The sequence below is a fragment of the Bos taurus genome, chromosome 10 (assembly GCF_002263795.3).
Source record: "Bos taurus isolate L1 Dominette 01449 registration number 42190680 breed Hereford chromosome 10, ARS-UCD2.0, whole genome shotgun sequence".
NCBI classification, from domain to species: domain Eukaryota; kingdom Metazoa; phylum Chordata; class Mammalia; order Artiodactyla; family Bovidae; genus Bos; species Bos taurus.
This window is the reverse complement of record NC_037337.1, coordinates 21,364,460-21,392,370: the sequence shown is the minus strand read 5'-3', so window position 1 is coordinate 21,392,370 and position 27,911 is coordinate 21,364,460. Positions and strand designations below refer to the sequence as shown.

General features: G+C 54.0%; 3 protein-coding genes and 1 long non-coding RNA gene across 12 annotated transcripts; 2 read left to right on the top strand and 2 right to left on the bottom strand.

Moving 5' to 3' along the window:
* The first annotated feature begins 2 nt into the window (after positions 1–2).
* THTPA (thiamine triphosphatase) lies at positions 3–3,947 on the top strand. 3 transcript variants are annotated; one of them, NM_174470.5, is made up of 4 exons: positions 3–47; positions 210–353; positions 432–983; positions 2,090–3,947. In NM_174470.5, the coding sequence occupies exons 3-4, from the start codon at positions 437–439 to the stop codon at positions 2,200–2,202; spliced, it is 660 nt and encodes a 219-aa protein (NP_776895.1). In that variant the 5' UTR covers positions 3–47; positions 210–353; positions 432–436; the 3' UTR covers positions 2,203–3,947. The 3 variants fall into 3 exon arrangements, with proteins under 3 accessions (NP_776895.1, XP_059746213.1, NP_001422304.1); XM_059890230.1 differs by having other exon boundaries at positions 3–129; NM_001435375.1 differs by lacking the exon at positions 210–353.
* AP1G2 (adaptor related protein complex 1 subunit gamma 2) lies at positions 2,890–11,267 on the bottom strand. 4 transcript variants are annotated; one of them, XM_005211248.5, is made up of 22 exons: positions 11,190–11,267; positions 10,610–10,814; positions 10,086–10,210; positions 9,803–9,944; positions 9,586–9,682; positions 9,340–9,416; positions 9,127–9,222; positions 8,656–8,736; positions 8,270–8,368; positions 8,044–8,099; positions 7,761–7,874; positions 7,452–7,592; positions 7,312–7,366; positions 7,109–7,231; positions 5,589–5,678; positions 5,371–5,498; positions 5,014–5,118; positions 4,597–4,720; positions 4,381–4,516; positions 3,585–3,748; positions 3,259–3,357; positions 2,890–3,171 (listed from the first exon to the last, which is right to left on the bottom strand). In XM_005211248.5, the coding sequence occupies exons 2-22, from the start codon at positions 10,811–10,813 to the stop codon at positions 3,070–3,072; spliced, it is 2,358 nt and encodes a 785-aa protein (XP_005211305.4). In that variant the 5' UTR covers position 10,814; positions 11,190–11,267; the 3' UTR covers positions 2,890–3,069. The 4 variants fall into 4 exon arrangements, with proteins under 4 accessions (XP_005211305.4, XP_010807160.3, NP_001103278.1 ...); XM_010808858.4 differs by having other exon boundaries at positions 2,890–3,909; NM_001109808.1 differs by having other exon boundaries at positions 9,803–10,814; positions 11,190–11,253.
* Positions 11,268–12,354: 1,087 nt separating this feature from the next.
* Positions 12,355–20,466, bottom strand: JPH4 (junctophilin 4). The gene is made up of 5 exons (NM_001205410.1): positions 20,088–20,466; positions 18,577–19,348; positions 14,986–15,104; positions 14,103–14,635; positions 12,355–13,193 (listed from the first exon to the last, which is right to left on the bottom strand). Exons 1-5 carry the CDS (start codon positions 20,464–20,466, stop codon positions 13,110–13,112), a joined length of 1,887 nt encoding a protein of 628 aa, NP_001192339.1. The 3' UTR covers positions 12,355–13,109.
* Positions 19,006–27,877, top strand: LOC101905427 (uncharacterized). 4 transcript variants are annotated; one of them, XR_009496154.1, is made up of 4 exons: positions 19,006–19,092; positions 23,596–23,698; positions 25,458–25,529; positions 27,797–27,877. It is a non-coding gene; the product is annotated as an uncharacterized lncRNA (long non-coding RNA). The 4 variants fall into 4 exon arrangements; XR_009496152.1 differs by lacking the exon at positions 19,006–19,092 and adding an exon at positions 19,254–19,340; XR_009496153.1 differs by lacking the exon at positions 19,006–19,092 and adding an exon at positions 21,694–21,779.
* Positions 27,878–27,911: the final 34 nt, after the last annotated feature.

The window sequence follows — 27,911 nt, the reverse complement described above, 5'->3', positions numbered from 1 at the left end:
TTCCCCTTACTCCAGGTCCCGCGAGAGGAAGACCGTAGGGCTTTCAGGTGAGAGCCGAGGCTCCGCGGGTCGGTGCTCTGGGGGGATCGGGCGGGGTCATCTCCCGCTGTGAGTAGCCGTACTCCCGAGGTAGAGTATGTCGAACGAGGGGCGTTGAAAGGATACCCGCTACACGGCTTGCTTTCTAGAGAGCCCCTTGGATTTTCCAGGGAATCCTTTGGAATAGGACATCAGCAGCAGAAGGGATCCAACTGGAGATCTGTGCCTGTTGCTGAGACTTAAAAAACATCAGAGACAGACAGAGCCATCCATCACAGAAGGAGGAAGGACCCCCGACAGACAGCCCTGCGACGGTGTGTGCCCCTCACAAGTTCTTCCGGGGGGAGGGATCTTCGGGAGCTCATCAGTGTTTGTTGATTGACTGATTGCAGGTAGCATGGCTCAGGGCCTGATTGAAGTGGAGCGAAAGTTCGTTCCCGGGCCCAGCACAGAGGAGCGGCTGCAGGAGTTGGGGGGTACCCTGGAGCACCGAGTCACTTTCCGAGACAGCTACTATGACACCCCTGAGCTGAGCCTCATGCGAGCTGATTACTGGCTGCGACAGCGAGAAGGCAGTGGATGGGAGCTCAAATGTCCCGGAGCGGCAGGTGTCTCAGGACCCCACACTGAGTACACGGAACTCACAGCTGAGCCTTCAATTGTGGCCCAGCTGTGTGAGGTGCTGGGGGCTGAGGTCCCGGGGGCTGGGGGCGTGGCTGCTGTGTTGGGCCCCCTGGGGCTGCAGTTAGTAGCTAGTTTTGTGACGAAGCGCAGTGCCTGGAAACTGGTGCTGTCCGGAGCTGACGGAGAGGAGCGGCTGCTCAGGGTGGACCTGGATACAGCTGACTTTGGCTACGCTGTGGGTGAGGTAGAGGCGCTGGTGCACAAGGAGGCTGAAGTCCCAGCTGCCCTGGAGAAGATCCACCACCTCAGCAGCCTGCTTGGTGAGGGAGACAGGCTCTTCTGTCCTTCCCTTGTTCTTCTGAGTGTACCCACTGGGCCAATTGTCGGGGATGTCTCGAGGCTATTTCTTTAAGAGGAATTACTTTAGCAGTTTTCTAGAGGACCCAGTTTGCTCAGGGCTCTATCAAATCTGGTTCATCTTTTGCAGTAGCTGTCTAACCTGCACTGAATCCTTCCGTGTGTCTCTAATCCTCCCCAGCCATTGGCTCATGTCATTCTCATACCTCCAGCCCCTCTAGGTATCCTTCGATTCCATTTGTCAGTTCTCTTCAATCTTTCCATCCATCCTTTCTCCCCTCAACTCCTGTCCTCTGATTTTTATAATGAAATCCTCATTGGTCCTACTGGCTTGAGTAAAAGTCAAGAATGTTGTTCCTATGCGACAGAAAGCGGGGCAAACATTAGCAGGTTGGTTCTGTTCCCAGGCTTAGCTCCCCTGTACACAGTTCATCCATGCAAGTACAAGGTTGTGCCTCCCACGGGGCCTTACAGCCCTGGGATGTTGCTCTTGCCTCCTCAGCAAACCTACACTGAGTTCCCTGCTATCGGCCCAGCATGCTGCGAGGCACTAACAATCAGACACTGGCTAATTGTGGCTCCACACCACAGAGGCTGGAATTCTCTGCAAATCCCACCTCATTCATGGTCGTAGCTGCTTCTCCTTTCTACACCCCTTGGTTTCTCTCTGTGTGTGCATCTCTGCATGTGCTTCATTACCAAGCTAATGAGCTTTGGCATGCCTGGAGAGGCTTTAATCTTGATTGGGGGGCAGGAGCAGTAACTGAAATGAGTTGCTATTGAGGCATCCTCTGTCTTCCTAGCGCCTGAGTGCCCTTCGCCACTTCTCCTTGCCAGAGGAGAGGCTCGTGCTTGGCTTCCTAGGCCCACTTCTGCCTCAAGTGGCCCTCTTCGGCCCCGCTTCCCCAGGCCAATCAGGGAGTAGGCTGGTGGGTTAAATAAGCTGGCTGGCTGGCGTTCGGAATCCCAGTGCTGCCTTGGAAACAACTTGGGGTCCAGCTGCGTGGGCAGGGAGAGGCACAGTATTTGTGGCTGTCTGGTTCTCTCCTCATTCTCCTTTTGCCTGTAGGTGTGCTGGAGCAGGGGAGGGCACCTGCCAAGCTGATTGTGTACCTGCAGCGCTTCCGGCCCCAGGACTACCAGCGCCTGCTAGAAGTGTACGGCTCCAAAGAGAAGCCTTAGGGGACTGGAGATCTGGATGTGACACGGGGCTGAGAAGCTTCATTCCTGGGCTCACCGTGCCTCTTCCCTTCTGGCTCCCCTTCTCACAGTGACTCCTCTCGCTCCAGCTCTGCCTGTTCCTTCACCCTACCCTCCGCTATCCTTCCTGGAGCCTTCCTGGCTGCCTCCTCTCCCTCATCCGTCAGATGCAATCTGTGGGCCGCCCCTCTCCCCTGGCCGCTAAGCAGCCTCCATTGATTTCCGCTCGTGTTTATAGGATTTCCACTTAGCCGTGATCAGTAGTTAAGCACAGGAAAATCCCTTGCCACCCCCCTCCCTTGGTCGATGCCATTGATTCTGCCAGCGGCTCCTAAACTGCCTTACAGCTGAGTTAGAGAAGAGGGGAGGCAGCAGGGATTTCCCTGCCTGGGGCTACAGGGAACAGCAGCAGCTTGGGGAAGCTGGTGAGGATTCCTGTTAGAGATCTAAAACTTCTGGTTTGACGTTGCCCCTATGCCCTGCCCTGGCCTAGAGAGTAGAGTGCCTCCTGTGGAGGTTTAGGGGCACATCTGCTCCCCAGCCAGAAAGGGGGTAGAAGGAAAACCTTCCTTTGTTGAAACCAGTTCCAAAAGCTTAGGGCAAGATACCTACTTCCTGTGTAAGAAGGCTCTTCCCTGTCTGTTATTCACATACATTTTCTACCTCAAATATGGCTTTGCCCCCTAGGGCTTTATTGGCTTTCATCATTTGTGGGGTTCCCCCCACCCCAGTTTCTGCAGCAGCAAGGACAGGACCAGAGTGCCACCTGCTGGTCACCCTCAGATATGGATCCAAGTAGCTCCTGATTTGGGGGCACAGGAGGAGTTCAGGCTTTGAGTGGAGGCTGAGTTATTGCCATGTCTCCACGGGCAAGTTGTTCACCTCAAAGATTTCCTGTACCGACTGGCCAAAGTGGTCGTAGGTGAGGCGCAACTTCAGCCGCAAGGGGGCCTAGGAATAGGAGAGCGAAGACCAGGGTAAGCACAGATGACTCCTCCCTGCCCTAGGTCTTAGCCTCGAGGGGCTCCTGGAGCTCACCTTGTTAGGATTGAGGATTCTGAGCAGCTGGGTCATGGGAGGGCCACCTTGGGCTGGAACAGTGTCTCCACTGGGGGCCTGTAGCTGCAGCTGGAAACTCTGAACACAGGAGGTTGGACAGAGCACACAGTAAGGCAGCTGGCTGGCTCAGGCAACCACTCCACACCCAGTAGTTTTACACCCTCTTCCCGCGACTCCCCAAGTGCCTGTCTCTGCAGTCGCTCCCTTCTCATCTCACCCTCCCTCCACCCCCAGTGCCTCCTCTACTTAGTGGCTTTTTCTCCTGGAGTATCCAGGCTACCTCTGAGTCCTGGTCTTCTACAAACCTTAGGCACAGCCGCCTGGCAGATGAAGTGGGTGACGTCACCCCCTGAGGTGTTGGTGGCAGTGACAGTGATTAACAGCAAAGTAGGGGTTCCAGGGGGTCGAACAAAAGAAAGATTCAGCTCAAGTCCTTCACGCTCAAATACTTTGAGATTTGGGATGGGAGCTACAGTAGGGAGAGAGAAGTGACTCTGTATATGGGCTGAAGATAACAGTTCATTCATTCATGCAAGAAAAATTAAATGAGCACCCACTGGGTGCAGGGAACTGCTCCAGATGCTAATGATCGAGTGGACAAGAAGATGAGGTCCCCAGTGGAGCTCACAGCTTAGGAGAGAAAAACAATAAACAAGGAAACAATCACAGTCTGTAACTGGTGCTCTCAAGGAAATAACCTGTGGGGGGAACTAACTTAAGCAGGAGAGGGAGGGGAAGCATCTGACATTTTAGCTGAGGCTGAAGATGGAGAATGAGCCAGTTATTTTAATGTGCTGGGGAAAGAACATTCCACGTGAAAAGAATATGAACACCAAGGGCTTGAGTTGAGAGGGGCCAGTGGAGCGGGCAGTGGGAAAGCCTGTGAGGTGGGCAGGGAGGAAGCAGGACCCCGGGCCAAAGACATTGGAGGGTATCCAGGAGGGGACTGTATGATCTAATGAATCCTTTTACTAAGATGGGGATGTGATGGGAGCACACAGCAGGGACAAGGGAATCAGAATCTCGGTCCTCAGCTTAGAAGGGGAAGCACCTATTTCCACCGCCCCTTCTTTAAGACATCTCCCCTTTGCTGAGGCTTACCAGGGGGTCGGGGAGCGCAGGGAAGGTCAAGGAGGTGTATTAAAGTATCTCCTGGGGTGGGATCCAGAGGGGGAGGGTGCTGGGCATTCTCAGAAGGGCCATCCAGGAGATCTAACAGATCCAAGAGCTTTGAGGCCTGGAGAGAGGGCAGAAGGGTCAGGGCTCGGTATGGAAGCTGGACCATGCTCTTCCCCCAGGGCTCCCCTGGCTTCTCACCTGGGTCTCTGTGGGGAGAGGGGCTGCTTCCGAAAGCTGGGCTACTTCTTTGCTTTCCTTTGCTTCCTCATCAACCTGAGGGCCACCCCGCTCCACAAGAGGCATCTTTTCCAGGACGGCAGCCCTGAGAAGAAGAACGCAGGTGTACCCCTCTGGGTAGACCCTGGGGTTTTCACAAGAGATGTGTGGGAGGAGGGGTAAGAATATGAGAGACCTGGGCTCATGGCGGGTCAGACGTACCCCTGTGATTTCCTAAGACGGAACAGTTTTACTGGCTTTCAGATGAACAAGGAGGGTGGGAAGCCCATTTAGTGTCCATGAACTGTGGGCGGGCACAGGTAAGGCTGCGACCCCTGCACCCAGAAATGGACATAGGGAGCGAGCTGGGGGTTGGGTCCCACACCGTCAGCGGCGCACCTCAAGTGGTCGTACTTCCGGAAGAGGGCGTTGTACTCCACTGCCCGCTGCTGCAGCTCCACGTTCTGGCAGCTCCCGTAGATGGACATCACCTGGCAGATGCGGCTGGGCCACAGGATGGTCTGTGACTGGGACTGGCCATCTGCCCTGCCCTTCACCTCTAGGATGCAGCAGGGAAGGAAGAGGCCCCCACAGAGCAGGGAGAGACCCACGATACTTGGCTCAAAAGGACCCAAGGACAAGGGGCTTGGGATGGAGATGCAGGAAACTCAGAAACTGGGGGCCATAGTGAAGGGACATCTCTCGCTGGAGGTACCAAGAAAAGGCTCTGTGGGAGGGGCCGGGACCCAGTCTTACTTGTTGTCCCCATGGAGCCGGGTGCTGAGCTTCATGAGGGCCGTGAGGGCATATCCCCTGGTGGCTGGCAGGGACATCTGGGACTGCAGCACCCTTTCCAGTAGTGCCAACACCTCCTCTTTCTCCACCTTCCAGGGGGCACACAGAGAGTAATCCTGGGGCTGGCTTTGACTCCCCTCACACGTCCCTCCTCAGTGTACCCCCAACGCAGGACCCACCTGCAGGGGCTCGGTTTCCTCACAGGTCCCCTCCAGCAGGAGGTCTCCGTATTCCCCGATGCACCAGGCTGCCACCTGCACCAGTGGTTGCTGTGGGGGATGAGAAACATGCTGGGCCATGCTGACCCATGAGAAACATGGGTCCCTTCCTCACTTCCAGACCCCGTGACATCCCTTTAGGCAGTGCAGAGATAGTGGAGTTTGCAGGGGTGGGGAAAGGGAAGGCCCTTGGCACAGGGAGCAGTTATGAGCAGTTGTGTTAGTTCCGGGCTCTGTCCTGGCTCCTGGGCTTCCTCTGCTCTCTAGTGGCCAAGTATAAGAACTACATGGCTTACAACAGATCTCATGATTATACTAAGTGAAATAAGCCAGAGAAAGACAAACGGTATGATATCTGTGAGGAATCTAAAAGATATTACAAATGAATCCAAACACAAAACAGAAACACTCACAGAAATAGAAAACAAACATTGTTACCAATGGGGCAAGGGATGGGAAGGATAAATTAGGAGTATGGAGATAAACTGATACAAACTACTATATATAAAATAAATATGCAAGGGTTTACTGTATAGCACGGGGAACTACATTCAATATCTTGTTATAATGGAAAATATATATATATATTTATAATGGAAAATATAATGGAAAATATAAATAATCTTGGGACTTCCCTGTCAGTTCAGTCATTAAGACTTTGCCTTCCAATGCAGAGGGTATGTGTTTGATTCCTGGTTGGGGAGCTCAGATCCCACATACCTCAGGGCCAAAAAAAAATATATATATATATAAAACAGAAGCAATATTGCAACAAATTCAATAAAGATTTTTAAAAAATGATCCACATGAGAAAAATAATCATCTTATAACTGGATCCCTTTGTTGTACGCCTGAAACTAACACAGTGTTGTAAATCAATTGTTTCAGTTTTTAAAAGTACTGTAGGATAAAATTCAGAAAGAAATACCAAAACCAAAACAACCCCGCCCCCCTCCCATGGCCTAACCACAAGGGGTGCAGTGAGGATGAAGTGACGGGGCCCTCCCTTGAGGAAGGGGTAGGTGGTTTCTGCTAGACTACTAACGTAATATGGAAAGCGGTATTGGCGTATTGGTTATTGGTTGGCATCTGTGAATTCACTCAGCATTCAAGGTAGTAATAAGAACTAATACATGCAAAAAGAGCTTTTATCTATATCCTGTTTGATCAAGACAGCTCTGGGTGGTAGGCAGGGTAGAATGCTGAGTAGACCTGGTATGAAGAAAGTTCAATGAGTCATCTGTGGTTGCACAGACAGTAAGTAACAGAACCAGGACAGAAGTCCAGGTGTTCTAACTATAAGCAGGGCTCTGTTCTTCAGTGACTCCTCTACTAAGTAGAAAGCTGTGAGGATAAAAAAGAGAGTGAGACAGAGCTGTGACTCTAGGGGAAAAACAGTTGGGAATCTGGTGTATGGAGCAGGTAGCCCAGGAAGGGATGAGGCGGGTGGACAGCCCTGCGCCTGGTGGAAGGAGCGGTACCTGGGAGATGTCCTCAGCCAGGGCGCTGTAGAGGCGGTGCACAGAGTAGGCGTGGAGCTCCTGGGCGCCCCCAATCAGCTGGATCAGGTTGGCCACTGCATCATCGCGCACATAGGTGCCTGCCTGGAGGAGTGAATGTGGCTTGGTCAGCGTGGTGAACCCTGCCCGCTCCCACCCAGCTCTCAGCCCAGCCCCTGCCTCACCGTCGTCAGCACACGGAGGATGGTATCTATGTGCCACCGCTTGGTTGGGGCGAACCTAGGGGACATCATGGCTCTTCAGTCCTGGCGATGACCCTCCCTGGATTCCACCCTCTCTACCTCCTGGGCACCCATCCCCTCACCTCTCTGCTGCCAGTAGGATGCCAGAGGCACAGTCGGCCCGTAGATCAGGGGGGCAGGACTCCAGAAAGCCCTGCAGCTCCTGGGTCATGGCTCGTACGTTAGAGCTATTCACCAGGGCCAGGCTCAGTTCCAGGGCCCGCCTGGAGAAGAAACGTGTGTTTAGACAAGGTCTCCCAGGTCACCCCACGACATTCCTTGGGGCTCCCCTTTCCCAGGCACCTGTCTCCTTAGTCCCCTTTCTCCAGCTGCTAAGCTGGCCCGGTGCCTGGGCCCTCTACTCTTTGCTATGGTTCCTCTGCCCTGCTTACCGGCTGAGGGAGGCATCAGGTTCCCACAGACATTCCACCACAGTGGGCCGGTGCCGCTGCACGGCACTGTGATCAGACTGCACCAGCTTCAGCAAGGACGTCAGCGCCACGTATCTGGTCAGAGCACGAGGGTCCTTAGCATACCCTGGCCGTCAGCCCTCTCCCCACCCGTCCTGCTCTGGTATGGAAATAAGAGGCTGGTGAATCCGGAGATTCTGGAAGAAGGAGGGCAGAGGGTCAAGGGCTCAGTGGCACAGCCCTGCCAGACACCTGGGCCTATTACCTAATGTTCCTGTCACTGTTGAGTAGGAAGCGGCCAAGAATGTTGACAGCTAGAACCTATGGAAGGCAGAGGTTGGGAGTCAGGGAAGGAGCAGCCTGCTCATTCAGCAGTGGGGAGTGCATGGCACAGGGTGCCCAGGGTGGGGAGAAGAAACTGGAGAACAGGACCTGTCTCCCTGGCTGGAGTGGGTGGGAGGGGCCCAGGGGAGGGGCCTCGGGGACGGTACCCTTAGGCCCGCGGCAGAGCGGATGTCCATGATGGTCAACACTGTCTCAAACAGCACCGCGTTGCCCGCGTTTCGGCTGGTGTCCGTGTTTGTGGCTACCTGCGTGGATGGGAGAGAAGCTCTAAGGGGCTCCATCCTTTCCTCATGTCATCCCTCAAACAGCTTACAAAAGTCTATCCATCCCCTCCACCCCCACCCCCCCCCCAACTATGTGCCAGGGATTACTGCACTGCAACAGACTGTGTCCCTGACCTCAGGAGAGATCACAGTCCAGAAAGAAATGGAGACACGATCATCTGGCCACTGCATGGGGAGTGGTCATGGGAGGGACGCCCAGGCCAGTGGGATCACAGAGCAATACACATAACCCAGGCCCCCACCCCAACCTGGGCCAGCAAGTCATTCATGGTCTCACTGCTCTCCTCGTGGTTCCGGCCCAAAATCCGAAGCAGACGAAGTATCTGGACCTGAAATTGGGTTAAATAAAAGTTGGGCGTAAGGGGCTGAGGATAGAAATCCAACGTTGAGAGCGCTGTGAGGGGTCTGGCTGGCTCCCAACAGTCTCCTTGCACTCCCTCCTCCCAGCCTCCTCTGTCCCCTTGGGCCCTGGGAGGGTTCAGAGATGAGTGAGGCCAGGAGATCTGGGGACAGTCTTTTGAAAAAAAAAATTGTTACCAAGTTGGACTTTCTAGTTTTCAGGCACTCCCCCTCACCACACTGGACCTGGGATGAGCTGGTGCCTGCTACCCTCCTGCCCAAGTTATTGATGAACCAAAGTATTGTCTTGGAGGGGACCACTGGCCATGGGCTGCCTAAGCTTTTTGTTCCAGGGATGCAGCAGGGAAGGATCAGCCCACCTGCAGGAATGGGTCGCTGACTCCAGACACGCTGTGTTCTGCGGAGCATCCTGTCATCACCAGAGTCCGGAGGGTGTGCACCAGCTGGGGTACCACCTGAAGGGAGGGCAGAGCCTGACCTGGGCATTCTTCTTAATCCTCTCTCCCTTCAGCCCCCTCCAACCCCACTGCCCTTCTCCTCCTGGCCCGGGGCCCACCCCTTCACCAGCCCACCTTTCGAAAGTGCTGGAGGGCTGCAGGGCTTCGTTCGCAGAGCTCGGTGATCAGCGTGACAGTGCCCAGCAGGATGCCTGGGTCAGGGTGAGGGAGCGAATGGTGGACAGAGCGCAGGGGAGTCTACTGTGTGCGTGTTTGCATGCACATGCTGCCCTTCACCTAGGAGCTACTGTTCCTGTCCTAGGGCTCCCTGCTGCCCACAGCCAGAGCTGAGGCAGTGGACGAGGAGCCCCATGGCCTTACCATGGTGGCGTTCATGAAGCAGCTGGGCACAGGGTGGGAGGAAGATGTCAGAGAGTTCAGGGACCTTCCGGATCATGTGTACTGCAGTCAGAACAGCCTGCAGAGGTCAGGGGGCTCAGAGAGGGCGGGGGTCTGCCAGGATGGAATCCCCCACCTCTATCATGTGGCAGACAGGACAGTTTGTGCAGGAGCAAGAGCCTAGAACCTGCTGTCTCACCTTCTTGCGCACATAGGGGCTGGGCTGCAGGAGCAGCTTCTCCACCTCCGGGGCCAAGTCCCGGCACATCTCAGCAGAGCCCATGGCGCTCAGTGTGCACAAGGCTAGGCCTTGGACAGCCTCAATCCCCTGGCTCAGGTCACTGCAGAGTTTGGGGAGGACAGTCAGTCAAGCCTCTGAGAAGTCCAGTCCTCCAGTACCTACAGCAGGCAAACCCCTGGGATTTCCCAGTTCCCCACTCTCCCATCTCCCTGATTCCAAGTGCTTCCCAGAACCCTCTCACTTCTTGATGCTGTTGGTAATGAGCAGGTGGGCATCCTGCCTCTCATCCAGTAGAAGCATGGCCCCCAGGTAGCCCACCCTCTTGTCTGTGAACCTGGGGGAGGCGATCAGTTTCAGGCACTCCATCTACAGGGAAGCGGGCAGACCAGGAAGGGGTAGGGGTGAAACCGGAGGCACTAGCGTGGCTTTTCTTTCTCCTTTACACCAGATTAACCTGTGGGGGCAGCATACCCCAGGACCGCCCCGTTCAACAAGAATAGAGGTTTAGGAGATTTAGTTTCAAGGAAACGGAAGATTGGGAGAGAAGAGCAGGGGCCTTGAATGGCGCTGGCCAGAGAATGAGGGGTTCAGTCCATCTGATGACCAGTTGGGGTTGTAAGGGCAAGGAGATCTGCGGTACACCCTGTGAGGGCCCAGCACCTCCGCAGAATAAAGAAATCGAGAAACAAGTGAGGGGGGTGTTCGCTACCGTGCCCCACTAGCTTCTCTCATCAAACTCGGACGGGAGGCGTCCACGCCCAGTACCTGTCCAAAGTGGGCGGGGTAGCCTAACATGTGGACGTAGAGCAGTTTGGCCAGCTGGCGGTGGCTGTGCAGAGGGTCCCCATCGCGGAAGGAGGCCCGGATGTGGGCGCACTCTTTCTGGATCACCTCCCGCTCCTGGGCCTGGGTCTTGGCCCCACGAATCTCCTGGATTAGATCCTGAAGCTTCAGCGAGGACGCCACCATCCTGGCGGGCAGAGCCCGGAAACGGAGAGGGCCTTAACCCTCTGGCAGTAAGCATCCGGCCTTTTCTGCACAGGCTTGCAATAAACCAGATTCCTGAGGGTCCGGGTCCCAAGACACCCTAAAACTGATTTCTGTCACCAAATCCCGCCCGAGACCTCCATTACGCATGCGTCCTCGCCCCACCCCCGCACCCGTCGCTACCGAGCCTGCGCTGGAACCCCGCCTATTTCTCCCCCAAAGGCGGGTCTCCACCTGGCTTCCCATCCCTAGTTCAATTATTCCCTTCCTTCTAGAGCCCGGCGCTGTTTCTTTCGCAGAGACCCCGGTCCCCTTCTCAGGCGGTGTCAGCTTCCCCACACCAGGACGCCAGCCTCACCTGGCTTCAGTCTCAACTCCGCGGCTCTCCCCCCAGCGCTTCCTGGTCCAAGCCCCGAGGAAGGTCCGGGCTTGGTCTGATCCTTCCGTCTCCCCGCCCCTATTGTGGGACCCCGCCCCTCCTGGGCCGCCCTGCAGAGCAATCTTGAATCCTCTGACCTCAGGCCTTTGTGATTTAGAGTTTAAGGGAAGGATCTTTTTAACTACTTCGAGGCGGCGAGACTGTCTAACAGGCCTGGGACTTCCCAAGAGGGCTCCTTCACTGGAGAGCTTCTGAGAGCTTGGGTTTGAATCCATCGCACCCAAAGGAGAGGACAATTCCCCCCCCTTTTTTTGAACTTTTTTATTAATATATTTTTTTTGGTTAAATTTCTTTGTTTTTTTTTTTTTTCCTGCAAGACTTGGTGTTGGCGGCACTGTTGTAGTTTAACGTCAATCCCAAATTCCATGAAATAGAAATCAGAAGTAAAGGTTGAGAGGGGAGGAAGGAGGGAGGCAGGCCAAGGAGTAAACAGAGTTTGACTAGAAAAAAAAGAGTTTGTGTGTGGTGGGCATTCCCAGGCAAGGCCATTCCTTGAGGGAGGGGGTTGGCAGGCAGCTTGCCTCTGCCTCATGCAGGGGAGGGAGGAAAGATCCCCTGGGGACCCTCAAGCCCCCTCTTCCTAGGGCTTCCTGTCCCCAGGGGAAAAGCTAGTACCAGGGATCAGCCACAACCTCCAACAGAGCTCTCTACCCACCTCTCACCCGGGTTTGGCTCTCACCTCTCTGCTCTGCCTGGAAAGTGTGTGAGAGATTGGCTTCCTCGATCCCCTCCTTCCTGTTTTTTTCCATTTCACAAGATTCTGATATGATGGAGGAAGGGATCTAACCCACTTAGAGACTACTGACCAGCTTCTCCTGCCCTGTGAGTTCCTATTTTCTTGTGTGGTTCCTTTTCCAGAGCTGCCTCCCCTGCCACTACTGCCAGAGTTGGGGAGTGGGGTCCTTGCTCAGGTGCCCCTAACCCTCTGCAGTAGAAATGTCTTCTTCAGGTCCCTTAGGAATTTAATCAAAGGCCACACGTGAGTCCAGACCAACCAAATAAACTTTTAGGGGGAGAGAGAAAGGTGGGAGAGGTCAGCAGGTGGGCTTGGCTGCATGGGGCATTATCTTTCCTTTACACATTGCTTTTGACATGGCATGCCACCCTAGGGGGTTGGGTGAGGGGCTGGCTGTTAGGGAAAGAAAGAGGGAGAAGATGCTGGGGAGCTGTTCTACTTTTCATTTCCCTTATCTCCTTCAGGGAAGGATGGAGTTTGGTAAGAACCTAGCTCAGTGCTTGGAGGTGAGATAGGCTCCTCCGAGGTCAGAGATGGAGGCTGCACCCCTTCCAGCTTTGTCACTAGGCCTCAGAGGGACACCTGGCTCCTTGGGTCGGGGAGTCCTAGCAGCACGGCCAGCGCCTTGCCCAGTCGATGGTCTTCTCCAGTATCAAGTGTACCCCTTCCCCATGTTCCTTCCTTTCCACTTAGCTTCCAGGAGACTCCTCAGGACACCAAACCCCCACCCTCATCCAAGTTCAGGTCTAAAGAAAAGGCAGGGAGGGTGTGGGGGCAATGGTCTGACTTAGAATTGTGTGTCTCAGAGAAGAGACTCTGAGCGAGAAAAGCCCTTCGTATGTAAACAATCTAGAGAGAGAAGGGTTGGGTAGGGAAGGGAGTGGGAAAGACAGAGACAGAGCCAGAGGGAATGAGAGAATCTAAAAGGAGAGAGGGAAAGAAAAAGCAAGAGATAAAACCAGAGAGGGACAGAAAAGAAAGAGAAGGGAGAAGAGAAAGAAAGACAGGAGAAAAAAACAACCAGGGGGAAGGAAAGAGAAAAAAGGCAGGTCAGAGGAGTGAAGAGGCAGCGACCAAAGCCGGAACTAGGCCAGGCAGGTGCCTCAGGTGAGGAGCTGGGAGAACAGGAATGCCAGGCTGAGGTCCAGGAGGGCCACGGCTCCCACCACCAGCGGGTTGGCAGCTCCCTAGAGAGATGGGGAAAAGGCAGTCTCAGTGCCGGAGGACCAGGCACTACGAGTCCCACCTCCTGCCTTGACTGAGGTGGCAAAGCAGAAGGGTCCCGGACACCCTTCCTCAGAGGAGAGCAGGGATATCTCCAACTTTGGCTTTGGATTGCAAAACAGCCCTCTACTCCCAGGCAGAGCCCTGCCTTCCCTCTGGCTCCCTCAAGTGAGCCCATCCCCCGCTCCTCTCCCCTCCCTGCAGCACGTGGCCCAGGCAGAAGGTGCCTGGCCTTAGTAGCAGACGTTGGCAGCAGGCGCCTTTACTGCAGTGAAGCAGAGAGGGATGAAGGGGTGAGGATGTGGTTGCTAGGAAACAGGAGAAGGCCTGGAGTCCAATCAGAGTAGAGGGTTCTAGGGAAACTCCACCCTTCCAGTTTTCTGCCTTCTTCCCTATTTCCCTTCTTCCCTGGAGAGGGAGGGAGAGTCAGGGTAGGGAGGGAACAAGCTTTTCCTTTTTTATTCCTGGGCACCAAAGAGAGAAAGTGTGGAGGTGGGGGTGGGGGTGGAAGTGATATGAAAGGAGAGCACGGGAAGATGTTCTGGCTCTACTGATAATTATTCATTTGTAACCTTGGTGAGTTACTGTAACTGCTCTGGGCCTCAGTTTCTCCATGTGTCAAGTGAAGGAGTTGGAATGTGAAGGTCTTGGAGGTTCCTCCCAGCTTGAAAATTCTCTATTTCTATTTTTTTGAGGCAGGATATAGTCCAAGACTGGGTAGGCAAAAAGAAAGCTAAGTGCAAATCAAAGCCCCACAGGGGATCAGAGAGAGGCCTGGAAGTGATGATAGGCCAAACTTTGAGGGGTAGCAGGGCCAGAAAGGATGGGAGACTCAGAAGGCACAAGGTTGGTGGCGGGGGAGAGTTTCTTACCGGCTGGGCAGGCCTCTCCGTTGCAGCAGCCTCCTCAGCCTCTTCCACCAGGCACCCGGCTTCAGGACCCCTCGAGGACAGGCCCCTCAGGACTGGCAAAGCTGCAGGTTCTGGCTCCGAGCCCCCTGGGGTGCTCAGCTGGGGAAAGGGCTCTTCATCCTCCCCTTCCTCCTCTCGAAGACTTCCAGAACTGTCGCTGCAGCCTCCAAGGAGTGGGGAGCCATCTCTGGGCTCTGGCCCTTGCATCCCAGCCTCATCCTCAGCCTCATAGCCAGCTAGTTCCTCTGCCTGCTCACCCGGGCCCCCCCACTCCTCAGGCCAAGCTTTGGGGCTGGAGAAGGGACCCCGGTCCCCTCCAGAAGGCAGTGGGCTCCGGCAGGTAGGGGGTCGCCAGGGTTGGTGGGAGGAGGCAGGACTGCTGGGCAGTTCAGGGGAGCCCTCTGAGGGGGTCAGTCCATTCTCGTATACCCCAGGGCTGTCCTCATCCAGGGGCTCGGTGTCGGAACCTTCCGAGTCCTGTCTGGGTCTGCGGCCTGGGGTAGGGACAGCTATGAATCAGATGTGCTGAACTAGCCTTGGGCTACCAAAGCTACAATTTTATCTCTCTGTCTGGTCACCCCTCAGGACTCTGGTACCCCAACTTTACAGCTTCTAAATGCCAGGTTCCAACCCCCAGTCCTTATTACTCTATTTTTCAAATGCCTACTTTAGTTCTTAAACAACTGGGCTTGGTCCCCACCCTCTGTCCCCTTAGACTCTCATACCCTGGCTTTTCCCATCCCCAGTCCCCTGCAGGGATTCACTGCCCCCTTTTCCAAGCCCAGGTCCCTCCAGCTCCCAGGAAGCCAACCCCCTACCCCGCCTCAGGCTACCCACACCTTACCTGGGGCTTCCAACATTGGCTGCAGATCTTGGGCTATCAGTTTGGCCATTCGAGCTGCCTCCACAGCCTTCTCGGCAACGCTGCTGGCTGCCACTGCCTTGAGAAGGGCGTCTGCTGCCCTGTCGGGTTCCGGGGACAGGGTCTTAATAGACCTACTCCAGTCCCTTGACCCATCTCCCTCCCAACCCACCACCCCCCATGTCACAGCCCCCAGATCTGAGATCACCTCTGGCAGCCTCAAGCTGGCTCACACTCTGCCAGCTGCTCCCCTTCCACGGCCTGGCAGGGCAGCTGGCCTTTGCTTTCCTCTCCAATACCTGGGCTGGGTTTGCTGTCATCACACCTTCCCGTTCTTCTCGCACCCCTCCACCATTTCACCCAATAGTAACACTTCCCTTCCCCCAGCTGCAGAGGCCAGGCCCTCCCTGCTGCCGGCAGCCCTGTAATTCCATTCCTGTCCTGCTCCCTCCCAATGACAAATGAGGCCTCACTCTCTTAGCACCTCTCTGCAGCTCACCTGCTTGGTGCTCAGAAGCTATGCCACTTTGCTGTGTTGATACCTCCTGTGTTATGAGAATTTAAAATCTTTTCTTCAGCTACTTCTGTTATCACATCCTTCTCCCCTGCCCCTGATCACTGTCACTGTCCCTCACCCCATCTCCTCCTTTCTGAGCTCTGGAACTGGGTGGGTCTCCCCTTTCTGCCACTACCTATTCCCTCTCCCTGCTAACATGCATGCTTTCTCACCATTGTGATTATACCTTCTGGGTGAGTGCTTAATCTCCCTTCCACAACCAGCCTTCAACCCTGCCCTGCTCCTTGAGTGTTAGTTGTTCAGTCGTGTCCAACTCTGTGTGATCCCATGGACTGTGGCCCGCCAGGCTTCTCTGTCCATGGGATTTCCCAAGCAAGAATACTGGGTTGGGTAGCCATTTCCTCCTCCTGGGAGTCTTCCCAACCCAGGGATCGAACCCAGGTCTCCTGCACTGCGGGCAGATTCTTTACTATCTGAGCCACCAGGGAAGCCCAGCCTTGCTCCTCAGTTAATCTTGCTCCTCAGGTAATCTTGAAGCACTATCAATCCCTTCCTCTTTTTTATTTCTCAGTTTTCCATCTGATGTCAGATGTTTCCTCAATTTTCCCCTCCCTTTTACCCTCTGCTGTTATTCATAGATGCCTTATTCATTAATGCATTAGTTCTGTAATCTTGACTGAAGATGGGGTGTAGGATCAGAGGCAGAGGTAATCTTGACTGAAGGACCAGAGGTAAACGTAATCAGATATACTTGCCATGGGCTTGAATGTATCAAGACCTACGACTCCCTCGGGCCTAGGCTTGTTTTATCTGGCCTAGGAAAGTGGTCTGGGTATCAGGGTATGGAGAGGGTCAAGGTGTCCCCTACCATCTTAGGTCTACTTCCTTTTTATATACTGTGGGAGATGTGGTTAGCTTCCTCCCCTCAGACCTGGTCGGTCAAGGACTGTTAGAACCTGCTTAGAGGGATCTCAGATACCCCTCCCTGTTCTTCTGTCTTACAGCTTTCAGGATCTATATGCTTAGCCCTGGTCTGAAACTGAGCTGGTCTCAGAGTTTAAGACAGGGGATTAGGATCACAGTTTGGGGTCGCATTGTGTTCTGTTGGTGGCCAGGAAACTGCAACATTGACAAGGGTCTGTGCTTTTCACTTCGGAGGGTATGGTTGGTCAGAGCCTAGCCACTAGACCCAGTCTGTGTTCAGGAGTCAGGCCAGGCTCAGGCTACCTGAATGATGTAGTCTATGTGCACCTGCTGCTGAGGCTCTGCTGTTTCCATGGCAACCAGCAGCCAATCAAGTTTGCCAGGCCTGTTGCTGGGGAGATCAACCAGCTTCCTCCTACTGCCTGATCTTTCTGGCTACTGAGACCAGTTTTTCCTGCACATGCCCACTCCCTATCCAGCCTAAAGTGCTCCCTGGTGCTCTGCCCTCCCCCTTCCCTGGCTCAAGGCCCTGGACTCTAACCATCCAGAAACTCACATATATCCACACATAGACATAGACATTCTCTGGTTCAGGCCTCTACTCTGGATATGACCTATTCTCACACACACACACACACACACACACACTTTACACCCAAGCATATTTGGACATATCTTGACTTTCATCCACTGAAACCCTCTCAAATTTCAAACAAGATCCTTCAACTGTGCCCTCCCCTTTCAAGAAAAAACAATATCTAAAAATTCCTATGTGTAAATTGTATAATTAGGAGCTTATGAACTCATTACAAATAGATTTTTTGGCTTTCTTCAGTCACAAGCCATTAAGCACTTAAAATTAAGCACTTAAAATGAGGCTAGTCCAAATTAAATGTTGTACTCTAAATGCAAAATATATATTAGATTTCAAAGATTTAGGGAAAAAAAGAGGGGGTGATATAAAAATCTCTCCTTAATTATTTCATACTTATTTTAGATTGAAATGATAATATTTTGGATACATTGGTTTAAATAAGATATATTATTTAAATTCATCTTTTTCTTCCTATTTTTTTCATATGGCTACTAGAAGGTTCAAAATTATGTATTAGGCTTACATTATATTCCTACTGGACTGCACTGCTTGAGATAATGAGGTTCCTGATGCATGAAATGTAATCTGATTTACAGAAAGAAAATTTCATTTACAGGCAAGTCTGCTTCCCTCCAACCTTTATCAGTTGGGTTAAGGGAGTCCGAGGAGTCAGAGCTGAGAGGGACTATTTTTTCAGGTGGGTAGATCAGCTGTGGGCTTGCGTGATAACTCAGTTGGTAAAGAATCCGCCTGCAATGCAGGAGACCCTGGTTCGATTCCTGGTTCGGGAAGATGCGCTGGAGAAGGGATAAGCTACCCACTCCAATATTCTTGGGCTTCCCTTGTGGCTCAGCTAGTAAAGAATCCGCCAGCAATATGGGAGACCTGGGTTCAATCCCTGGGTCGGGAAGATCACCCGGAGAAGGGAAAGACTACCCACTCCAGTATTCTGGCCTGGAGAATTCCATAGACTGTATAGTCATGGGCTCACAAAAAGTCGGACACAACTGAGCGACTTTCACTTTCCAGATCAGCTGTACAAACTAGACCTTCCCCAGGCCTAAGGCTGAAATGTTATCAGACTGTGGGCTGGCTTGGATGTGGTTAGGAATGTACACCTCTTGTCTCTCTGCCTGGGGCTGTTGCTCCCAGCAGCAGAGTCCTGGAGGCTGGATCAGCTACAAGATGAGGAAGACTAGGAACATGTCTGAGTTCCAAGAGGTTTCCTGGGCCGGCACAAGGCAGCGCTCATTGCTACTCCCACACACAACAATGACACACTCCCTACAAAAGACACTGAGACACACTTATAGTCTAACAGGGCTTCCCTCAAATACCCAGCCACCCACAGTTACACCTAAGTCCACCTGTAGCCTCAGATATAAACACAACAAATTCCCAGGGCTACAACTGCCAGGTCCTAGGCCTTGGGTCTTGGTCCCCCTTTAAGCAACGCCCACCGCCCCCCCAACCCTTCCGTATCCACGGCGTACATTCTCGCCTTAACCCAGCTCCGGGCTCTGCAGTGGGTGCCCACCTGGCAGCGGCGATCTCCTGGCGCTGGCGGGCAGCGCTCACGGCTCGACGAGCACCCTCGACCGCCCTGTCCACCTTCTCCTTGACTTTGCCCCGGCGAAGGGCCAGAGGGAGGAGGCTGCGCACGCGCCCCCCGTGCACTAGCCGGTTGCGCTTGTACTTGCCCTCCTCGCGGGAGCCGTCGGGGCGGGTGGTGCGCCCGTAGCCGTGCCGCCGGTTGCCCAGCCACTCGCCCTCGTAGCGTAGCCCGTTGGAGCGCTGGCTCACGCCGTAGCCGCTGCGCCGGTCGGCGCGCCATTCACCCGCATACACCTCAGTGGCCGAGCCCTCGATGAGGGCAGGCGGCGCTGGGGCCGGGGGCCCGCTGGCCTCGGAGCCCGGGGGTCCCGTGCTGCCCACCTCGCTGCTCACCTCGCTGCGCAGGGAGCCCCGCTTGCTGCCCAAGGAGCTTCGGCGCCCGCCCGCCCGGAGCCCGCTGAGCAGTAGCGAGCGGCGGAAGAACCCGCCGGCCGCGGGGGTGCGCTTTCGGGAGGACGCGCCGTCACCGTCCCCGGGCCCGGCCAGCACGAAGCCTCCCCGGGAGCCAGAGGCCGGGCTGCCTCCTTCGTCGCCGGGCAGGGGCAGGGGCGGGGGCGGTGTCGGGGGGTCACTGTGGCCGGAGTCCAGGGAGGTGCGGCGGGGCGAGCGCAGCAGCGCCGCCTGATGGTAGGGCACACTCTGGCGCACCCCGTAGCCGTGGCGCTTCCCCGCCTGCCACTGGCCCTGGTAGGTGCCTGCGGGGGCGGGGTAGGAGCGGGAGAAAGAGTCAGGACCTGCCGTTCCTTGCACCCCCAGCCCCATGCGCCCCTGGAAGCCTCAGAGTCGGGTGGGAGAGGTGGGGGCAGTTGGCGTGGAGGTCGGGGAGGGGCACTAGGAACTGGGGACTGGCCAGGTTGGGTCACAAGGTGTGGAAGAGCCGAGTGAAGACTCTGCAGGTAGCAGGAGATGCATGGATTAGGGGCGTGAGAGTAGACAGGGGAAAGGGGAAGGGACAGGCAGGCTGGGGTGTGTGAAGGACAGGCAGTCCAGAAGGCGTGAGGGGCAGGGCGACGGGCTGTATAGATGACACATGGCAGGCAAAGAGAACTCTCAGGGCAAGCTGGCCGAGGAGATGTGAAGGGACAGGCAGAGCAGAGGCGTAAGGGTCAGGCAGGTGGAGGGGGGGAATGGGGGGGACTGGCAGACGGGGTGGTGAGGGTCAGAGAGGCGGGATGTGAGGGTCAGGCATACAAGGAAGGGGAGAGGGCAGGCAGATGGGGGAGAGGAAAAAACAGGCAGGGAACAGGCAAATGAGGCGTGTGTGATGATGGGGGGAGAGGGCAGAAATATGGGCGCAGGGGCGCTTATCGATGGGGAAGGAGTGTAGGACGACAGTGGAGCACAGGGGCGTCTGGCTGGGGAAAGCATAAGCGGGGCAGGCCAGCGGGGAGGCGCACGCGGACGAGCAGACAGACAGTGGGCAGGGCCCCGCACCTCCGTCGGAGTAGGTCTCGGTGCCGTAGCCGTCCTGGAAGCCGTCCTTCCAGAGCCCGGCGTAGCGCAGGCCGGACACGCTCTCCCACACGCCGCTGCGCCCCTTCAGCCCGCCCAGCCACTCGCCGCGGTACGTCCAGCGGCTCTTGCGCTCCACGCCCAGCCCTTCGCGCTTGCCCTGCTGCCAGTGGCCCTGGTAGCTGTGTCCGCCGGGCCCCGTGAAGACGCCCAGTGACTCGAAGCCGTGCGCCCAGCAGCCGCTGTATTCGCCCTGGGCGCCGGGCCCCGTGCACACGCCGTAGCCATGTGCCCGCCCCGCCTCCCAGCCCCCCACGTAGCAGCCCCCGTCGTCAAAGTCGAACTTGCCCCCGGGGGACATGCATGTAGTTGGCGCGGCCTCAGCCCCCCGGTGGCTCAGCGCATCCTGGGGCTGGAGAAGCCGGCTGGGGGCCTGGGAGCCGGGCGAGGCCTGGGGGCGGGGGCAGTTAGACCGGGGCCGGGCGGGGGGGCCCCAGCGCGGGCTGGCAGGGCCGGACCCTCATCCTGAGTGGCTGCGGAGAAAGAGGGGGGGAAGTGGCGAGGGAGGCCCCTCCTCTTTGCCCGCCGCTCCCTGGCCCAGTGGCTCCGGGGCACCAGCACCGCCCCCCAACCCCCCACCCTTCGGCAGCATCTTCCAGCAGCTCCTAAGCTTTGGAGGCACAGTGCTCCCCCACCCCTCTTTTCTTATAAAGGGCCGCTCCCAGGGTTTGGGGTCCTCACCCCTAGCGGGAGTCCCACTTTTCCAACCTGGAACCCCAAAGTATCGAGTGTGGATGGCAGTAGGCGGGGGTCCTTAGACGGGGGCTGGGCAGAATCGTAGGCCACCCGCTTCCCTGCCTGCTGTCAGGACCTCTCTGCCCCGGTTCTTTGGCTTCCCTGGCAAGGGTGGGGGTGGTTGAAAATGTACGGGGGAGATCGGAGCAAGGTGGGTAGAGGGTTTGGTGGGGGAGAGGATGGGGCTGGGGGAGGCTCTGCAGGGGAAAGGCAAGGATAGGGATGGTAGACAAGCAGAAGGGAGGAGGCAGGTTACTCACCATGTGGGCTGGGGCTCAGGCTGCCTCCCAGGCACAGCATCCATGACCGGAGACCTCCACTCCCACCTCGCCCAGACAAGCCAAGCCCCCTCCCCTTCCGGAGAGACTGCTCCAACCCAAAGAGCCGAGGTGGGGGAGCCGCAGGAGAGAGTCCCCTCTCTCCCCAGCTGGAGGAGCAGGCGGTGGAGGGAGGGGGCGCGAGGTAGTGGCAGGGGTAGGGGGAGATGAGAACAGTGTAGGGAAAAAAAAATCTGCCTTGGATGGAGATAAGGAAGAGGAGCTGGGAGCTGGATGGGAAGAAAGAGGGGGCTATCAAGAGGGGGTGTTTTTATTATTTTCTTCTTATGGTTGGGAGAGGGGAAAAAAAATCAAAATTCTGATTCCATCCCAGCACAAATCAATGTTTGCTCCCTCCCAGCATCGCGGGGGAGGCTGGGCCAGGCAGATTTAAAGGGGCAGAGAGAAGAGAGGAGAGGGTGGGGAGAGGAGGAGACCCGGCTGAAGAGGCAGCGGCGGTGTTAGCGTTGGGGGCGGGGCAGGAAAGGATGGGTGCCTGCTCTACCTGCGCTGAGGGAGGAGGCCAGTAGAGTGGACGAAGAGAGGCACCGAGCCCCACAGGGTGAAAAGAAACCTTGGGGTGCAGGCCGGGAGTGGGGTGAGGCTGAGGGGAGGGGAGAGGAGCCAGGGGGAGGAGACTGAGCTGAAGATGGGGAGGCTGGGGGAGGCCGAAGCCAGCCGGGGGAGGAGAGATGCTGGCGGGGCCGGGAGAGGGCGAGAAGAATACAAAGAAAGAGGTGCAGGGATGAGAGCTAAGGCGGGGGGAGATTCTGTCGGAGAAGGAGAAGGGGAGGGAGACCCATTCCGGGGCTGGTGAGGGATGGCAAGCAGAAGAGAGGCAGGGGAGGAGGAGAAGGAGGGAGAAGAAATAGATATGGAGACTGAGAGAGTGAAATAAGGGTTGTGAGGGAAGGAGAAAGCTCTGCACGGGGAGGGCGGGCCTGGGGAGACATCTAGGCAGGAGGAGCCCAAGCAGGGGCTGGAGGGCCGGAAGTGGTGTTTGTGGGGCCCTGGAGAGAAGGATGAACCTGCCAGCTGCTTGGACTGAAGTCAGGAAGCCTTTGGGCCTGGACGCCTGTGTCCACCAAGTCCACTGTCCTCCCTAAGAAACCGCTGCAGTGGACCGAGAGGCTCTGCACCTGCGCCTTCTGAGCGAGCTTGAAATGGGGCCCTGCCAGGAGGCCTGGCTGCACAATCCTCCACCCCCTCCACTGTTTCTCCCTGGGTTCTTCCCAGGGAGGGGAAGGGCAGGCATGAGGGGGTGCATTGTTTTTAAATAGGGAACAGGGGTCTTGCTTGGGTGGTGCCACGAAGAACCTGGGTGTTTGGAGTCTTCTCTTTTGCAAACCTAGAGGCAATGACGTGTTTTTTTGGGGGGTGCTTTATTGTGGCAAGGTCCCCTTCAGCCTTCCACTGCTCCCTGAGGCTCCCTGACCAGAGGGGCCACACAGCCTGGGTCTTCCTGTTTACAGACAGAAGTAGGCACATCTTTCCTCTCCTCAGCTTACTCAGACACTGAATCTACCCTGCCCCTAAGCATTAGGAAGGAGAATGCTGTCCAGTTACCCACAACAGGGTAGAGAGTCAACTGCAAATGAATGCTTTTCTTCTTTTTTTTTTGGCTGCTTTCAGGATCTTATATCCTGGACCAGGGATTGAACCCAGGGCCCCAGCAGCGAGAGCGCTGAGTCCTAACTACTGGACTGCCAGGGAATTCTCTCAAGTGCTTTCATTTTCATACAAATTCTGGTCTACCCTATCATTTTACAGAGACGAGAACAAGGCCCAGCCAGGGTTTGAGGGGAGATCACTTACCCAAGGTCACACAGCAGAGGTGGCAGAACTAGGATTAGGACAGACAGAGACGCCTTTTGAGCCTCCCAGGAATAATTCCTCCCAGGAATCCCTTGTACTTGGAATCTGCCCTTAAACTCAGGAGATCCATTTTGAGTACTGAGGTAAAAGAGCATGAAGTTTGGAATAAAAGGAAATTTCTCTTGCAGGTTGTTTTTCTAAAGGTGGATATGAGGTTGGAGAAACATGTTAAGCCTTCAGGGTTGGGACCACATCTAAGAGCTTAGCACGGAATGGGGCAACTGTGGGTCTACTTGGGACAAGGCTGCCGATGGAGAGGTCCTCCCTTCCCCTCTCTCTTCGCTTTCTTTCTTGCTGAATGGAGAGACATGTACATAGTTTACGATGTATTAGGCATGTTGCAGGGGAGACAGATTCAGTGGTGAACAGTGTGGTGCCTGCCCTCATGGAGCTTATTATCTAGTAGAGAAGACAGACAACGAACAAGCAATTCTAGAGTAGTTCATGTTACCATGAACTAGGGGTAGAAATAGAGAAGAGCCTAACTTTCGCTGGCTCCCTAGGGAAAGAGCATTGAAGATGAATCCAGGAGCTGTGGAATAGGCTCAACTGCATTGCAACACTCACCCCTAGATACCAAGGCCTTCCTTCTCCACACAGCACACGGTACTATTCAGACCCTAAGATCCCCCTTTTCTCCAAAAAAAAAAAAGGGTAGGAAACAAGAAGAGAAAAACAAAACTATGGGTCTGGGGATACTTGTGCCCTGTGTTTTAGGGAGGAATGGTGGCAGGGTAAGTGAAAAGTGGGGAGCAATGCTTATTGGCAGGGTGACTCAGTACTGAATTCTAAGCTGCAAATCAAGGTATCGTCTGATGAAGTCCCTGGCAGGACTACCCTGGAAACTGCGGGGCACGCACAGTCCTAGCCCCTCATATTGCCCTGAAAGGCAGTTTTCCAGCCCCTCTCTGGTCTGTCTCTACAGGTCCTATAACCCTTCTTTTAGGGTCAAGATGCCTTTTTTTTTTTCCTTTGGAGGTTGCAATGGTTTGTTCTGCCACAATTTCCTAAGGCCTGGAGGGTCGTAGAAAAGGGAGCCAATAGTATATGAAGCAGCTCTGGACTTGGAGCCCCACTGTGGGTGGTCTTCCACCTGTGTTACTTCATTCAATCCTCATAACAAAACTAACTTTGAGCAGCCCAGACAGGAGGCCAAGAACTGGGCTGGCAAAGACGGACAGGCCTCCGTCTGAACCCTGACTCTACTGCCAGCTAGCTGGGTAAAGCTGAGCACAGTCTTTAACTTTTCCGAGCTGCAGTTTGTGTATTTCTAAAATGGGAACACTGTAACCTACACTTCAGCTTGTTGTGAGGATTGAAATGATCATGTATGAGTAGCACATGTGATTATACAGCGAGGCAGAACCACTTGGTCTAGTGCCTCGTACATAGTAAATGCCCAGTAAATGGGGCTTGAAAAATAGGTGGCATTATGCCAGTTTTATAGGTGAGGAATCTGAGACCCAGAGGTTAACTTGCTCAGTGTTGCACAGCTAATATGTGGCAGCCGTTGGAGTTGAATATCTGTCAGACTCTCAAGAGTATTATTTTAACATGCAATTTTGGGGGCCTATTTATTAAAGTTAAACATGTAGAAATACAAAAGCACAGTATCAAGAGTAAAAATCACCCATAGTCATTGCATGACTAGCAATCAAGTGTATTAATGTTTTCATACTGTCTTCTCCTCTATGCATTTTTTATTTAACATAATTATTTAAATACTGCATAAACAATTTTGTATCCAACTTATTTGCTTTGCATTACACTGTGAGCAATTTTTCATATCATTCAAACATCCTTGAATTTTTAATGACTGCATAATATTTCACTGTTTGGATGCAACATAAATTGTTGAACCATTCTAGCATAGCACATTTATGCTATTTATAGTTTTTATTATTAAATATTAACATCAATTTTTTTTCTTTTGACTATGCCACAAGGCTTGTGGGATTCTTGCTCCCTAATCAAGATTTGAACCCACTCTGTTGGCATTGAAAATGCAGACTCCTAACCACTGGCCCACCAGGCAATTCCCCCAGATTAACACCTTTTATACAAATCCTTGCATTTCTGATGCTTTTCTTAAAAAATGTTTTGAGAATTCCCTGGCAGTCCAGTGGTTAGGACTTGGTGCTTTCACTGTAGTGGCCCGGGTTCAATCCTTGGTCTGGGAACTAAGATTCTGCAAGTTGCATGGTGTGGCCAAAAATACATATAAAGTTTTATCACAGAAAATTTCAAGCCTATACCAAGATAAACAAAAAATAGAATAGAAAACTCCTATATGCCCATCCCCCAACTTCAACAGTTACCACTTTTGGCTAATCTTGTTTTCTCTTCTATTTATTTCAAAACCCAGGCATCATGTTATTTCAGTCTGTTGATTTCTTGAATTTCCCAGAATTACTGGACCAGAAGATAGAAACACTTGGTAAGATTTTGGATTTTTTTGGCTAGAATCACTTCTAGAAAGGTTGCACAAATTTGTACTCTCACCAGTTGTGCATGAGAATGCTGGTCTGATTGCCTTCATGTATTTGTCATGTTGTAGCCACGCGTTCCGGGAAACAGACTCACTCAGAAAGACAGTGCAGATAGTGGAGTGCAGTTTATTACAGCGGCGGGCCCAAGGCAGAGTCTCCTCTTAGCCAAGGACCCCAGCCAGTTTTTGTGAAAACCTTATATACCCTAAGTGTACGTGCCCAAACCCACCTCCCCAAATTCCCTGAAACTAATCTGAACAAAGATACAATCAAAGTTAACCCGGTGATTCATATGCCTTAAGCCTAGGTAGTTAACAGTGGGCAATTATCAATAGGCCTGTGGTCATACTCCAATAAGTATAATAGAATATATGATTCTAATCAGTTACACAGATAATTAGCATATTCTTTTAGGCTAAGGAGAGTCTATGGAAGAGCCCTGGGGCCTGGTTTTCCAGTTTGTGTGTTGTTTCCATAGATACTGGGCATATAGCTCAAAGTCCACGGTCTGGCCCAAGATGGAGTCCTGCTTTCAAGATAGAGCCTGTTTTGTCTATTTCCTCTTTCAGTCTCTCTCTCTCTCTCTCTCTCTCTCTCTCACACACACACACACACACACCTTTGGCCAACTTGACAGGTGAAAAATGTTTTTTTTCATGTTCATTTGTTTGATTGCCAGGCTTAGACTGAGAAGGCACTGTAGTTGAGTCAACCCCCTGAAGCACCCTGAGAAACATGCTGATATCTCCTGGGGACCCCAGCAGGGGCCTGTAGGCTTGGAAGTTCATCTTCCAATGTTGCTTCCCCTTCCAACCCCCACGGGGCAGAGGGGAGCTTGGGAAGCTCTCTCGCCTCATCCCATTGGCAGCCACCAGGGGTCAGGATGGGGCCAGAGATCCCCATGGTGGGAGAGAGGGTAAGAATGGCCAGGGTCCAGACACTGCATTACCTCTGTCTGGCCACAGCTGTTGGGACACAAAGCTTCCCCTGCTCATCAGATCATGATTCCAGAATGTTCAATATGCTGTCTTTCCCTGTGTGGCCACTCCTGCCTCTCCCTGCTCCCGGTTTTGGCTTGCCAGAAGGGAAAGGGTGTTTGAGACCTTGTTTCTGTTTCTTTTCCCACACTCTCTGTGGGGTTGGGTTCTCTACAGAGCAGGGATTTTTAACCCAAAGTCTATGGACTAAAAGACCCAAGGATGGGCCTTCAGGGACTGTGAATCCTCTGAACATGGGCAAATGGGGCCTGGATATCCATTTTTCCCCTGTGGGAGAGGACAAGAACTTCAGATTCTGTTGAAGGGATCTATGCTTGGCAAAGTCTGGCATCATCTGGTACCCCTCATCCCTCCTAAGCTCATTTGTTTCCTATGGTGGCTGTGAAGGGAGCAGCTTGGTGTTGGAAAGAGGGGTGGTCCTGGGGGTTATGCTATGGGGTTGGGCCTTCAACATCATCCAGTGGAGCTGAGAAAAAGAACCTAAGTTTTTCCCGGGGTGGGATGGGAAGGAGAGGGGATAACAGGCTGTCATTAGGGCTGACTTAGATTTGGGTGCACACTGAGGTACCCTGCCTCACACTGAGGAGCACGTGTTTGTATGCTTTAAATGACTGGTGTGGGGATCAGAGGATCAGGGGAAGAAAGGCCTGGGTATCTTCCAGGTCGTTGGTCTTGGAGCCCGTACCTCTGAGCCATGGGAGGTGGCAGGGTAAGATGCCCAATAGGCAAAGAAACCAGCCAGGTTACATTCTGCTACAGCACTGGTCTGTGCCTTGTTTCATCACAGCTTGCTCTGAGTCCTAGCCCCGTGCATGTGTGGATGGGAGGTGGGATTCCAATCCTGGAGATTCTCAGAGCAGGGCAGGCTGGCCTTACAGCAGAGGGAGGAGCCGGGGGCGTGGAGAAGCTGAGATTCAAGGCCAGAGTCAGATATGAAGGGGAAAAAAACCCCTGTGCCTTCCTAAATCCCACACTAGTATCCTGTTTTAACTCATAATAATGGTTTATATTTGTACATGAAGATAACCTGAGGATACAGCCAATCCAATCATTCTCCACATTCCTTTTTGGCAACTGCCCGAACAGCAGGAGGTAGCGGGTGGAGACCTTAAACTGCAGTCATCGCATGTGTGTGAATACTTGGCATTCTGTTTCAGGTGTCTCAGTTTCTGATGTTCACTCTGGACTCAGTTGTGCTCCCCCATCTTATTTTCCAGGGTGGAATTTCACCTCTTGCAGCTGCAACTGCTACTTCCCACAGAATTTCCTTATTAAACGGAGAATTAGCATGTGTTAAAGACAGATTCACATCTACTTGACTCTTTCTCTCTG